Source organism: Clupea harengus, chromosome 21 (genome assembly GCF_900700415.2).
Source record: "Clupea harengus chromosome 21, Ch_v2.0.2, whole genome shotgun sequence".
Taxonomy (NCBI): Eukaryota; Metazoa; Chordata; class Actinopteri; order Clupeiformes; family Clupeidae; genus Clupea; species Clupea harengus.
The window spans coordinates 1,923,673-1,937,592 of NC_045172.1; the positions used below are offsets into that span (position 1 = coordinate 1,923,673).

The window sequence follows — 13,920 nt, forward strand, 5'->3', positions numbered from 1 at the left end:
GTGCACTGTAATATTGGGGAATACTATTCCTTCAGAGTTACATCATCACTGTAAGTCCAGAGGCATTCTAATTTGTTTTACAACAAAAACGTCTTACTGTACCTTTAAGTAGGCGACTTAGGATTTCAAGAGTATTTCTTTGGACGCACAAGATAAAAACAAGGCCAATGGCAACATTTGTGGTGAAGCATTCACATACCCTTATATTTGTTTTTGAAACTTCTTGCCACAAGTACAATGAAGTTCTCACACACACACTTACAAATACTAGTCTACAGGCTGTTTACAATTCGATTTCAATGTCTTTCTATTTGATTTGCAAGAGGATGTAGCCTTTGACCTGATTCAGAACACATTAACATTCTGTACATATATACTTTTTTGTACATATGCTGATGTTGAAGCCCATATTGTTTGTAAACCAGTTTGTTGTGTGTATGCATTTGCTCATGCTCATTTGTGTTGTTTGCTTGTGCTTGTCATGCACGTGTCTTCTTTACTCCCTTTAAGGTGAATATGGAAACTGAATTCATCCATGGATTTTTAAAGCATTGCGTTCCTCTAGTTTTGGGCATGCGTCCAGTTGCCCATCTTTATGTTTTCATGGCTCTCAGTTCGTCTATGAGGGGGAACCACTTCTCTTTATCCCTGGTTACAACCCAACTTATTGGAATATCATCCTTATGGTAATAACTATCTATTTGAGTAGGCAGTTTCTGTCAGGTGCTTTCTTGTGGGGCAAGCTAACTACCTAATAGACAGACAAACACCAGCAATAGCTCAGCTGGCACGACTAACTGATGTATATAATATATGTATATTGGTAATACATTTTAGAACATTGTGTTGTAAAAGCTGCTTACCTTTCCATGTGTTTTCCGACCTGGAGCACTAAACTACATAGTGAAAAGTCAGGGTGGCTAGTGGGACTGACATGTGTGTTTATCTCTCCCTCACATGACCATTTACCACATGAATCTGAGGATGCTATTAGAAGCTAACTACAAACAGAAGCATACGAGGTGTACTGATTGCATATGTAAACCTTCAGGGTAGGTGTATGTCTGTGCCAACTTTCAGACTGTTCCATGTCTCTCACTTTCTTGTGTTTGCCCCATCAGCCCAATTGTGTGTGTGTGTGTGTGTGTGTGTGCGTGAGAAAGAGAGAGTGACAGACAGACAGACAGACAGACAGACAGACAGACAGACAGACAGTGGACTGGAAAATGTTTAGTATCTGTGATATTTTGGAGTATTTACCAATCGCTGAAAGCCTAAAGTAAACAGTATAAAACACCTGCAATTTATTGAGGACGGTATACAAGCACATTACATTGAGACACAATAATGTTTTGGAAGTTCATATCTCATTCATAGAAAATAACAGATGTAAAAAAAATACAAAACTCCAAGAATGTAACTACTGTGAGTAACTGAAAGACGGGGTGCTCAATCATACAGGTCCCGAAGTACTGTACTCCTGTAGTGAGAAATCCACAAAACACAGAGAAGATATGTTAACATGTTGCTACAGTACTGACTCTATGTGAGTGATACATATTCTGCCTGCATCAGAAAGTATGATCAAAACAGCAGAATTAGACTGGCATTTTCAGAAAAGCTGCTATATCAATGAAACATTGCCATATTATTTGCTTGGTGAAACTGTGAATACACTGAACTAGGGACAGTTTCACTGAATGAGCCTCTCTACAGTAAGTACTGTAACTGGTGCACAGCTAGGCTACAGTAGCACAACTGTATACTGACAACCATACAACCAAACTTCTGCTGATTTAATATTTGGGAAAACACAAGTCAACATAAAAGGTTTTTCTGTCATACATACCGAAAAGCTACAATTGCCATATGCACTATGTTATCAGTAGCTGTGCTGAATGGGAATGTTTTTATGTGGGCGTTCTATGTGTACAGTTACAGTGAGCATTGGAAGTACTGACATTAAATGCAACCATGCGTAGTTAAGTAGTTTCCTTCCCAAAGTGGGAGAGTGTGTGTGTTTGTGTATGAGTGTGTGCTTGTGTATGAGTATGTGTTTGTGTATGAGTGAGTGCTTGTGTATGAGTGTGTGTTTGTGTATGAGTGTAAAAGAACTGACCGTTTAGGGGAGCGACGTTCCGGGGTGCTGTGGAAGGGACGCTCTGGGGACCAGGACCGCTGGGGGCTGATAGAGCGACGTAAGGGGGGAGAAGAGGGACGCAGGGAGGAGGAGAGGGTGGAGGAGAGGGTTGAAGAGAGGCCCTGCCGACGCAACTCCAGCACTGCCCGCTCCCTGAGACAGTGAGAGAGAGAGATGAGATGAGATGAGATGAGATGAGATGAGATGAGATGTGTAAACGTACTCAAAGGACGGGTCTACACCTGGAAACATCATCTTGAGGCACATGAAGTCTTACCTGTCAAAGCGCTCAGTGGCCAGCTTCTTCTTCGTCACCTCTAGATCAGACTCCAGCAGGGAGGACCGAGTCCTCAGGTGGCACACCTCTCTACTCTGAGAGCTCCTGAGACAGAGACAGACACAGACACAGAGACAGAAAGAGATGTCACATATTTCACTAAGTCTCCATTCAGTTCAACAGTAACTCCGTGAGATCCTGTGATATCACGTTAAGATCCTCGGAGCTGAGTGTTACTTTATGAATGTTGCGTGTAGTGTGTAGTATGCACAATAGGGTATAGGAATATCTCGTCTTGGGTGTACTATGACCACTTTTTCAAGACATATGAGTCAGATTTGGGAAATGTGTCTAGAATTGTGTGTGGCTAGTATCTTATGTGTTTTGTATGTCCAGAGATATCGAAAGCAGTGATTTCCCAGTGTGTAGTTTGCAGTATGTTGGCTGTGTGTTCTGTGTGTTGTGTGCAGTACTGACGCCTTGGTGTCGGCCGCTGTGAGCTTGTCCCGGAGCAGATGGACCTCGGCGGCCCTCTCCTGAGAGCCCAGTTGTCTGTGCAGGTCCTTGTTCCGCGTGGACACCAGCATGGTCTCCAGTGTGTTGGTGGACGCCCGCTCGCTGAACAGCTGCTTTCTCAGGCTGGTCACTTCACTGTGGGAGGCTTCCAGCTCACGCTGCAACTGCACACAAACATGTTTACAGGCACAATATACACTCTTGCTCACCCACACACACACACACACACACACACACAAAAACATATATACAGGCACAATATACACTCTTGCTCACACACACACACACACACACAAACACATACAGTATATACAGGCACAATATACACTCTTGCTCACCCAAACACACACACAAAAAACATATATACAGGCACAATATACACTCTTGCTCACCCACACACACACACACAAACATATCTACACAAACATACTCAGAAACAGACATACACAAAAAAACATTTTACACATACACACATTCACAGACAAACTGGTACAAAGACTCACTCTCACTAGTTTTTAAGATGACGTCAGAGGAGGGCAATAATAATACGTATCAGACCGGCAGACCGGCGAGGAGGTCAATACGCGGCTGGCATGACTACCCATTAGCCAATCAGAATGCTCGTACTGTCGTTGCCATATAATAAACTTTCATACAGTACTCACATACAAAGCTGGGTGTCATACACACACACAACTCACAGCTTCCTTGTTGATGTCCAGTTTGACACAGAGTTCCCGTGTCTTCTCGAGGTCGGTGTTTTTGATGGACTGCTGTTTCTGAGTCTCTCTCAGCTCCTCCTCCAACTGCAGCAGACGCCGGTTCAGCTGGGAGAGCTGACCGCAGCTGCCCCGCTCTGCACTCACAGCCTGCACACACACACACACACACACACACACACACACACACACACACACACACACACACACACACACACACAGTGACTTTAACAACATCTTCACGACTGCGCTTGATGGAGAAATCATCACAGTTAATCAACCATGTTGAACTCAAAATACTTCTACACTGTTTATCAAGCATACTGCCGAATGAGTCCAAAAGGATCCCGTCAAAATGAGATGCTCAAAGACACACTGACGTGAGACAGAAGGAGCTGTGTGGTGTGTGTGTGTGTGTGTGTGTGTGTGTGTGTGTGTGTGTGGTGACTGTGAGGTCATGGGTTATTGGTTTAACTTCACTTAGGTGCCAGACACAGAGAGTGAGTGAGCACAGTGCTACCTGCTCAAACAGCTTTACAACACAGTGCTACCTGCTCAAACAGCTCTACAACACAGTGCTACCTGCTCAAACGGCTCTAGTGTAAGGCTCTGTTGGTGGGGCGTCTGAGTGGACTGACCTCTTGTAGGCTGGCTTCCAGGCTCCTCATCTTTTCTTTCAGGCCCTGGCACTCCAGGTCAACGGTGACCAGCTCCATCCGTAGCTGGCCGGCCACCGTCTCCGCCTGCCGTGCCTGACCCTCCCAGCTCTCCGCCTGCAGCGAGGCCCGCCGACGGCTCTCCTGCAGCTCTCGACACTCATGCTCCTAACACACGAACAAACATGAACAAACACACACACACAGACAGCAAAGCACAGGAAGCTACATGGGAGGACATATATAAATAAGTTTCCACACGTATAATTCTACATTTACACATTGGATTAGATGTAAAACACATTCTAATATGTTGGTGTCCTGTAAGAGACTAGAAAGGTGACTGCAGATCTGACATGCTGGGAGATTTGAAGCTACCTTAGAAGCCAATAGGTCCTCAATGCGGGTGATGTCGTCAGCGTACTCCTGCACTCTCCTCTGCAGATTCTCCATTTCCTGTGAGCAGTCATCCACCTTCAGATGCAGTGCCTGCAAGACCACACTGGCTTGGTGAGAACATGTGTGCATTTGTGTGTATGTGTGTATCTGCGTGTGTCTGTGTGAGACTCGGACCTGGTTGTCGATGCGGGCCTTGTCCAGCTCATCCCTTAGCTGGCTGTTTTCACGAGATGTGGCATCCCTGTGTTTGAGTGTGGCACCAAGCTCATCCTCCGAGTCTGACAGCTTCTTCCTGAAGAGGCCGAGCTCACAATCTCTAACGTTCACTGATTCACGCAAGCCCCTGACACACAGAGCAGCATGCATATTTTAGACATGAGACAATATACTGCAAAACAATGATAGTTAATGAGAGTGGATAGACTGTTCCTTGCTTTTGTTTCTGATTAGCTATGTGGTCTAACACAAACGACTTGGGAATGGGATTCCTTTAGTTGACTTTAGTTTTTTTTTTAAGTCACAGGACATTCTCCCAGGCATGTGGATGTGTTTTTTTTATCAATAAGTTATTTGATTTGATCAATTAGGCGATGACATGTTAACCCAGGTGCATCAAATATGATCTAATGAAAAACATTTTGCTTGGTGTAATGAATCAGTTCTTCGTGCATTTACACAGCACAAAGAAATAGTGCTACTTCAGACATACACCGCTCTAACAGTCGACTCAGCTCTAGCAGTCTAAAGCATGGTACAAAGCTCCCTGCCCTGGACGGAGATGGAAATCAACCTGTTAGGCATTTCCATACAAGTTAACAGAAGTTAACATATATCTAGATCTATAGGGTAAATGATTGTGGAGGATACACTCACTACAGCCCTTTAACAAAGCACGTAGAGAGTGCATCCAGTCCACAATGCTACTGCTTTGGAGCCTGTAGGGCATCTGTGACTGAGATAACAACTGACTCTGTAGGCCCCAGAAAGTCAGTGGTTATCTGGGGAGAGGGTAAGAGTTCAAGTTTAGAGTTTGGAGTTTGGAGGTAGAGGGCAAAGATAGAGACTTAACAATCTACCTCCATGGTGATGACAACATTCTGGGGGGTGAGAAAACATCACATCATGTTTCCGTTGTTCTCACAGTTGCTGAGATGTTGGAATGTCTATGTGATTTCTTTCACTTAACTATAACAGAGCACATTACCTAATGGTTGTCTCTAGCTCCTCTGTGTTGATCTTCAGGCTTCTGATGGCCTGCTCCTAAAACAGAAAGAAAGAGAGCATGGTTTACCACCCACATCAGAACTATGTGTAAGTGGTCATCCAAGTGTAGGGGGTCTGTGTGTAAATGTAAGTAAGTAAAAGTCTGCTTCTCACATTCTCATCCAGCTGGGAGTTTGTCATGGAGAGCTGCAGGCTCCTCTTCTCCAGCAGCTCCTGCAGGGAGACTTTCTGCTGCTGCAGGTCTGACTCCGAGTCCTGCAGAGAGCTCATGTCCTCCCTCATACCAGCCAGCTGCCTCAACAATGAGTCTAAACACACACACACACACACACACACACACACACACACACAAACACAAACAAACACAGACACACACACAAACACAGACACACACACACACACAATATATATAGATCCTTTGGCTTTAGAGATCGATTCAAGAACTTCCTCTCTCATACACTTTATTCTCATTCTCTCATATATACTGTACATGTATCAGTTTCTAATTCCTACTGTTCAACATACTTAAACAGGTGACTGATCATTCGCACGTGCCTCATGCAACCACACACACACACACACACACACACACACACACACACACACACACACACACACACACACACACACCATTTTTTTCATCCAGCAGCTTATTCCTCTCCTGGATCTTCTGCAGGTCTCCAATGCGTGAAGTCAGTCTGCGCTGGGTCTCATTGAGGTTACTTTCTGATTCATTGTGAGCAAGCCTGCTGACAGACACACACACACGGATAAACAAACTAGCAAACATTCGTGTGGACAAGCAGGCATACTATGCCTCATGTACATTTTCTACAGAGAAATAGATCATATATTTATGTTGCTTCTATTCTGCACCCCATTAGCCTGGATACCAGACCGAACTTAGCCCCGCCCACAATTGTTTTGGTTGGGAAGTTCGGTCTGGCATTACTCCATTGAGGAGAAATTATCTGCGGACAGACATTGCCGTACCAATCATATTGTCAAGGCGGGCTTTATACGATGATGGACAGATGATCAACCGTAACGTAATCAACCACGTCACCAAAGAGCTTTTGGGGTGAATTCGTTTTCAACAAACATGGCTGCCGTTGGAGAGCTGAAATGTGGTGATTCGAGTCTGTTTTAGAAGACATTGACAGCACATTCATTTTGAAAGAGGAACAGAGAAACGCGATCAAGGCATTTGTCGATCGAAAAGATGTTTTTGCCGTCCTTCCTACGGGATCCGGTAAAAGTTTAATGTATCAGCTGGCTCCATGGTCTACGTTATGGTCATACCACGTTGCTCTGATTGGTTCTAGATGTATCCAATTGAGCGAAGAGGCATTTTTTTTCCTGATTCGGTTGAAACATGCCCCATAATCACAGCCCATTGGAGCGGTATCAGACTCATATTCTGACTAGAATTATGAGTATGACATCGTCAGGCTAGCACCCCATCAGTTCAGAGATATGAATCTACACGCTCATAAACACAAACGAGCATGGCAGCAGAATGGAAAAATAAACAGTGCGTTTCTAAGGGTGTCCCAACACTAAGCAATCTAGCGCATCACTCGTTTTATCTCACCCATGGCACTGTTATCATGAGTGAGAGGACATTAACCTGTCATCATAAAGCAATGAAGACAAGCTAATAGAAAACAGCTTCCCTTGCCAGCGCCCCATTTGGACCAAAGAAAACCCTGAAATGTGAAATGTAGTAGTTGCACAGTGTGTGTATATGTGCACCCATGTGTCTTGCCTGAGGATACTGCACTCATTCCTGAAGCCGTTCAGCTCCTCCTCTACTCCAGACAGCTTTTGACTCAGGCCCTGCACCTCATCCTCCAGCTCCCTCATCGCCTCCTTCAGCATAACCTGTCTGTTTCTCTGCTCTCCACGCTCCTGCTCCAGCTGACACACACACACACACACACACACACACACACCGTTTCAGACACACACAACACATGTAGAATATGGACATTTGTCAAATATGAATGCTTCTGTCCACAGCTACAAATAAGCACAACGACTGTCAAAACAGATGTTTTCAGTCTATTGGAGATGATGATATGTACTGGGTGTTGTGAGCCTATTGGAGATGATGTGTATTGGGTGTTGTGAGCCTATTGGAGATGATGTGTATTGGGTGTTGTGAGCCTACTGGAGATGATATGTATTGGGTGTTGTGAGCCTATTGGAGATGATGTGTATTGGGTGTTGTGAGCCTATTGGAGATGATGTGTATTGGGTGTTGTGAGCCTATTGGAGATGATGTGTATTGGGTGTTGTGAGCCTACTGGAGATGATATGTATTGGGTGTTGTGAGCCTATTGGAGATGATATGTATTGGGTGTTGTGAGCCTATTGGAGATGATGTGTATTGGGTGTTGTGAGCCTATTGGAGATGATGTGTATTGGGTGTTGTGAGCCTATTGGAGATGATGTGTATTGGGTGTTGTGAGCCTACTGGAGATGATATGTATTGGGTGTTGTGAGCCTATTGGAGATGATGTGTATTGGGTGTTGTGAGCCTACTGGAGATGATGTGTATTGGGTGTTGTGAGCCTATTGGAGATGATGTGTATTGGGTGTTGTGAGCCTACTGGAGATGATGTGTATTGGGTGTTGTGAGCCTACTGGAGATGATGTGTATTGGGTGTTGTGAGCCTACTGGAGATGATGTGTATTGGGTGTTGTGAGCCTACTGGAGATGATATGTATTGGGTGTTGTGAGCCTACTGGAGATGATATGTACTGGGTGTAGAGGGCCTGAGGATGAGCTGGAGGACAGGGCTGTGTTGCTGTGTGGCTGTGTGTGTGTTCTTGTGTGCTCACAGTGAGGCAGGCTGTCTGCAGGTCCTCCACGCGCTGCTCCAGATGGGCTCGCTCACTGATGGCCGTCTCCTGGTTGATCTGACACACAAACACACTCATGACACACTCTCACAGATGCACCTCCGTACACAACAGACGGTCATATACAGTTACCAACACACAACATGGTCATCTAAACCATATCAGACGCCTCTATCCACACACAGACACACACACACACACACACACACACACACACACACACACACACACACACAAACACACACACACACACACACTAACAGGAGGTCAGAGAGCCAACCAGCAGCACAGCAGGAGCTAAAACAATCCTCTCTGTGCTCTCGTCTCTTCTGGGGCCTAAGTCTGCTTCCATAAATAGCCACAGACGCAGGTGCGCAGAGCAAACATTCTCACAATGACTACCTTAGACACCTGAGCTGATCCCTTACGTGTGCATCCATCTCCACAGACTGAGCACACACACCCCAACAGAACATGAAGGCACACACTTCTTTGCATGGAGGTGCTTGTAAAATACAGTACTGCAACAGGAAGTCCTAAACTAACTTTCCAACCAAACAAGCTCCTAGCTAAGTGCTCAATAAGAGGTTAAATCAATGATGATCTGATTCATGAAGTACCTGTACTCTAACGCAAGTGATACGATCAGACATGTTTTCCACTCTGTACTCTGGATGTACACCATGTCCTCCATGCTGTCCTGACGAGCGGGTGACACGTACCTTGAGTCTCTCCCTGAGGCTGTCTCTCTCGGTGGTCACGTGACACGTACCTTGAGTCTCTCCCTGAGGCTGTCTCTCTCGGTGGTCACGTGACACGTACCTTGAGTCTCTCCCTGAGGCTGTCTCTCTCGGTGGTCACGTGACACGTACCTTGAGTCTCTCCCTGAGGCTGTCTCTCTCGGTGGTCAAGGGGTGACACGTACCTTGAGTCTCTCCCTGAGGCTGTCTCTCTCGGTGGTCATGCGCTGCAGGTCGGCCTGGGCCTCGTCCCGTTCGGCCTCCACGCGTTTCAGGATTCTCTGAGGCGTCACACCACCCTTAGAGCTGCTACGCATTGAACGAGATTGCATCACCTCACGCCTCAGAGCTGCTATCTCCTGCTGCGCCTGCAAACAAACACATACAAACACATACAAACAAACACACACACACACAAAGTGAGAAACAAACAGATGCCACCTTTCAAAAGTTGAATAATGCTCCACACAGGAGACAGTGGAGAAGCAATTCTACTTAACAGACAAGACTGCCTTCAAAGCAGATCAAATCCACATTACTCTATGAGAAGCCTAGAAGCACTTTTACTTGAGAATAAAATGTGTCAAACTAACTGGCTAATGGACTCTCACTCTGTACTGTGCTTTACCCAGACTGACAAGCTGGACAGTGAGAGGGCTGCCAAAAGGGAGTTCACCTGCTGGTGGTACATGCTGGTCTTGTCGCGGTCAGCGGTGAGCACCTTGACGTTGGCCTGGATCTCTGAGAGGTGGCGTTCATACTTCTCCAGCGCGCCCTGCATCTCGTCCCGCTCGCGGAGGACCCTCATCAGCTCCGAATCATACGTCCCTCCCTGACCACCAGCACAAGGCCAGTTAGAGAGCACCCAACAGGCCCAGTAAACTGGCTGACCACCACTCCATTTGACAGTCCATTCACATTTACATTCATTCAGCTGGCACAGTCTCTCATCCAAGATCACTCATGTCTGCAGCAGCAAATGATTAGAGCGTTTAGAGTCTAGCGCAAGTCTGCCTCAATGTATCTATGGGCCAGAAGATCCTTATAGGTATAAGTTCCCGCCTGGACTACTGCAACGCCCTCCTAACGGGCCTGCCGGCTTGCGTGGTGAAACCACTACAGATGATCCAGAACGCGGCGGCGCGTCTGGTGTTCAACCAACCGAAAAGGGCACACGTCACCCCGCTACTCATTGAGCTCCACTGGCTGCCAGTAGCTGCTCGCATCAAGTTCAAGTCACTTATGCTTGCCTACAGAGTGCTTGCTGGTTCTGCTCCCACCTACCTAAATGCTCTTGTAAGGGCAAATGTTACACCCAGGACGCTGCGCTCGTCTAGTGAGCGTCGTTTGGCACTGCCGTCTGTGCCAGCACGGCAATCCAGACTATTCTCATTTGTAGTTCCACGTTGGTGGAACGAACTGCCTAGTACTACCAGAGCAGGGGCGTCCCTCTCTACCTTCAAGAAGCTTTTGAAGACCCAACTCTCCAGAGAGCACCTCCCTTCCTAACTGGCACCTGACTAGCGCTTAACTTGCACTTCAGCAGTTACATTCCTGCACGTCTTTTTCCTTGTTTCTAGGTCGTTGTTTTCTAATTCTCATGTAAAGTAGTATTTATTGTTACACCATGCTTTTTATTGCTCTTAGCTTGACTGTTCTCTCCCTTGTACGTCGCTTTGGACAAAAGCGTCTGCTAAATGACTAAATGTAAATGTAAATGTAAGTGTTCAAAAGATTCTGAACGGTTTTCACTGTGGAGTGCTATTAGCCAATCCTTCCAAAACATTGTAATATGGTCCAATTGGCTTGTAAGGGGTCAGCAAAAAAGCAAGTCACTAGAGTTTGAACTCTATAGCATTGTTATTTTAAGTTTTGCAACATTACAAAGTTAACCATTTACAAAAAGCTCCTTCCATAGATTAAAATAAGTAACCACAGAACCCTGAAAAGATAGCAGTGAAATACTGTCGGTGTACGTTACATGCCTGCCTTGAACTATGTTAATACTTCATCTATGGTAAGGAATGCAACAGGATGAAGGTGTGTAGCGGGTGTGGTTGTACCTTGACAGGGGAGTGTTGAGAGGAGATGGGGTTGATAGACAGCCCTCGTTTGGGGCTGATTGATCGTCGGCTTCTCTGCATGTTGCCCTGAGAGTGCACCTTCTGTCTGAGGCTGTCCTGTTCCTGCTCACGACCACTGGTTTCAGTCTCTGAGAGAGAGGAATCATCATTGCTCTCCTTTTGAACGGAACAACACCAGTAGCCTTCATATTGTTACTAACCAAGTCACTTGGTTGATACCCACATTTGAGCAATACTTTCTACAGCAAATTATACTAAATCTAGTAGGCTATAAGTCAGTAAAGGTCTCGGGTTGCACCAGTCAGTGCAGCTTTCTCCTCTCATGAACCACATACAGCAGTGGAGTCGGTTCACCTGCGGCTCTGAGCTCCTGCAATATAGTGTGCAGATGGTGCCTCTCTCTCTGCAGCCCCTTCAGTAAAGTCTGCTGGTCCCGGTCCTGGTCCTCAGCAGACTTAGAGCATAGCTGGGCCCGCCATTCCTCATCCGATCCAGAGCTCAGCTGGCGCTCTGATTCATCAGTGTCTGACTGAACTGACTCAAATGTCTAAGACACACACGCACATGCACACGCACACACACGTTTTAACGTGAGCTCTGTGTCTACTCATAATAATAATAATAATTTGCATGTCAGAGCCTCTGTGCTATGCTCAGTCACTGTCTGGATGAGAGTGGAATAGCTGTATGTGCTTACATGGTTTATTTTAGTTATGGTATTTTCCAAACTGACAATATTTTGCTGAAGACCATCAAGGATGTTCTAGGAAGCGAAAACATTCAGACAATATTGCATAAAAAATATGTACCACATGTAGACATTTTGATAAGCACTGTATAACTGCATTTATGTACAATTTCTGTACCTTGACTGTCTCCCGTTGGTTATCCACTGTGGCCAGTGCAGCCTGAGCCTCTGGAATCCTGGACAGGACTCTGAATCTTAACTGCCACCTACTGGCTTACCTCTTACTCTCACGACTTCAGAATCTCTGGCAAGAAATTATCACCATCAATGCAGAAATTCGATTCAATAACTAATTGAATAGGTTACTAATTTTGGATTATTAAGACAATTAAAACTCTTTTCTGACTCCTTAGTTTACTTCTCGATAAAAATGCAATACTAAACATGTGGTGGTGACCTCTGAGGTCCTAACTGGTTGTGGTTTCTGATTGTGGATTAGGACTTTTTCTTGACGTCTTGACCCTGTGTATGCCTACACTTTAAATAACTGCATAATAAGTTACATACACGAAAGAATGCCAAACTGCACTACAAATGAGGTGGGGAAACCATGGGGAAAACAACGGAAACTAATATCTCCATGGCAACCGAATCTCAGTATCTCACAGCACATTGGAATAATCAGCTTACCAAAACTTTCTCCGTTCGCGACAAAATCGGCAAGACGTTGTACTACAAGTAAACGTGCAACCCCCTAAAAAATGTTCAACTAGAAAAAAAATGTAAATAGACAAACAGTCTAATTACCTAAACACTAATATTAACTAAACTATCTACCAAAGTAGTCAGCTGAAAGAGCTAGCTATCCTATTAGCTAGCGAACATCTAAAATTAGGCTGAACACACTCGGTTGTTTAATTTTTGCCGAATTCCTTCATTTGCTGTCTACCTGCTTTGAAGAAAGTGTCGGTCAGTATAAAGTACGTCGTTATCATTGTAAACTAACAGTTTCCTTGGCTTAGAAACTAACTTCTCACCGATGCTAGCTACCTAAATGACTACAGTCCATCCGGTGATCTGCAGGTGCTAAACCGCTTTTCTACAAGGATAAACATTTGGACAAATCACAACTCTGGACGCGGAGCGTCACAAAGCTAGCTGTGGAACTGCACCAATCAACAAGCACTTCTTGCGTCTGTAACCCTGACAACTTGCCATTCGTACAGGTTTATCACTGTTGAAACTAGTACCTTCCCCACCAACTCAGACATATCTCTACCCCACTATGCCAAGAATGAAACACAGCAATTAACGCTAGCATGTTAAATTAAAACGAATTCTAATCGAGTTGATTCTTTGGCCTTTTTTATTTTTAATCTCACAGACACTCATAATACATGTTCCTTATAAATATGTAGAACCAGCTTGTAAAGTCTGAGAAAAAGATGAACTGTCAACACATCGTTATTTCAGGAGAAGTTGGTCCATTGTATTCATCTTGATCCGATGAGTCGAACCAATTAATTGTCAAACATGAAACATTAGAGCATTTAATCTTGTCTGTAATAAGTCTGATGCCAAGAATGTGTAGGCTGCAGCCAAGAAATAC

The 13,920-nt window shown here is 45.0% G+C and overlaps 1 protein-coding gene across 4 annotated transcripts; it reads right to left on the reverse strand.

The window, feature by feature from the left end:
* Positions 1-1,217: 1,217 nt before the first annotated feature.
* Positions 1,218-13,876, reverse strand: tsga10 (testis specific, 10). 4 transcript variants are annotated; one of them, XM_031558423.2, is made up of 21 exons: positions 13,002-13,876; positions 12,490-12,615; positions 12,321-12,386; positions 11,978-12,170; positions 11,603-11,751; positions 10,216-10,371; positions 9,725-9,907; positions 8,779-8,856; positions 7,700-7,851; positions 6,562-6,677; positions 6,085-6,239; positions 5,912-5,967; positions 5,784-5,804; positions 4,882-5,050; positions 4,687-4,797; positions 4,291-4,476; positions 3,635-3,802; positions 2,895-3,097; positions 2,418-2,522; positions 2,120-2,293; positions 1,218-1,480 (listed from the first exon to the last, which is right to left on the reverse strand). In XM_031558423.2, exons 5-21 carry the CDS (start codon positions 11,681-11,683, stop codon positions 1,450-1,452), a joined length of 2,145 nt encoding a protein of 714 aa, XP_031414283.1. In that variant the 5' UTR covers positions 11,684-11,751; positions 11,978-12,170; positions 12,321-12,386; positions 12,490-12,615; positions 13,002-13,876; the 3' UTR covers positions 1,218-1,449. The 4 variants fall into 4 exon arrangements, with proteins under 4 accessions (XP_031414283.1, XP_031414286.1, XP_031414285.1 ...); XM_031558426.2 differs by lacking the exon at positions 5,784-5,804; XM_031558425.2 differs by lacking the exons at positions 11,978-12,170; positions 12,321-12,386.
* Between the last annotated feature and the right edge of the window lie 44 nt (positions 13,877-13,920).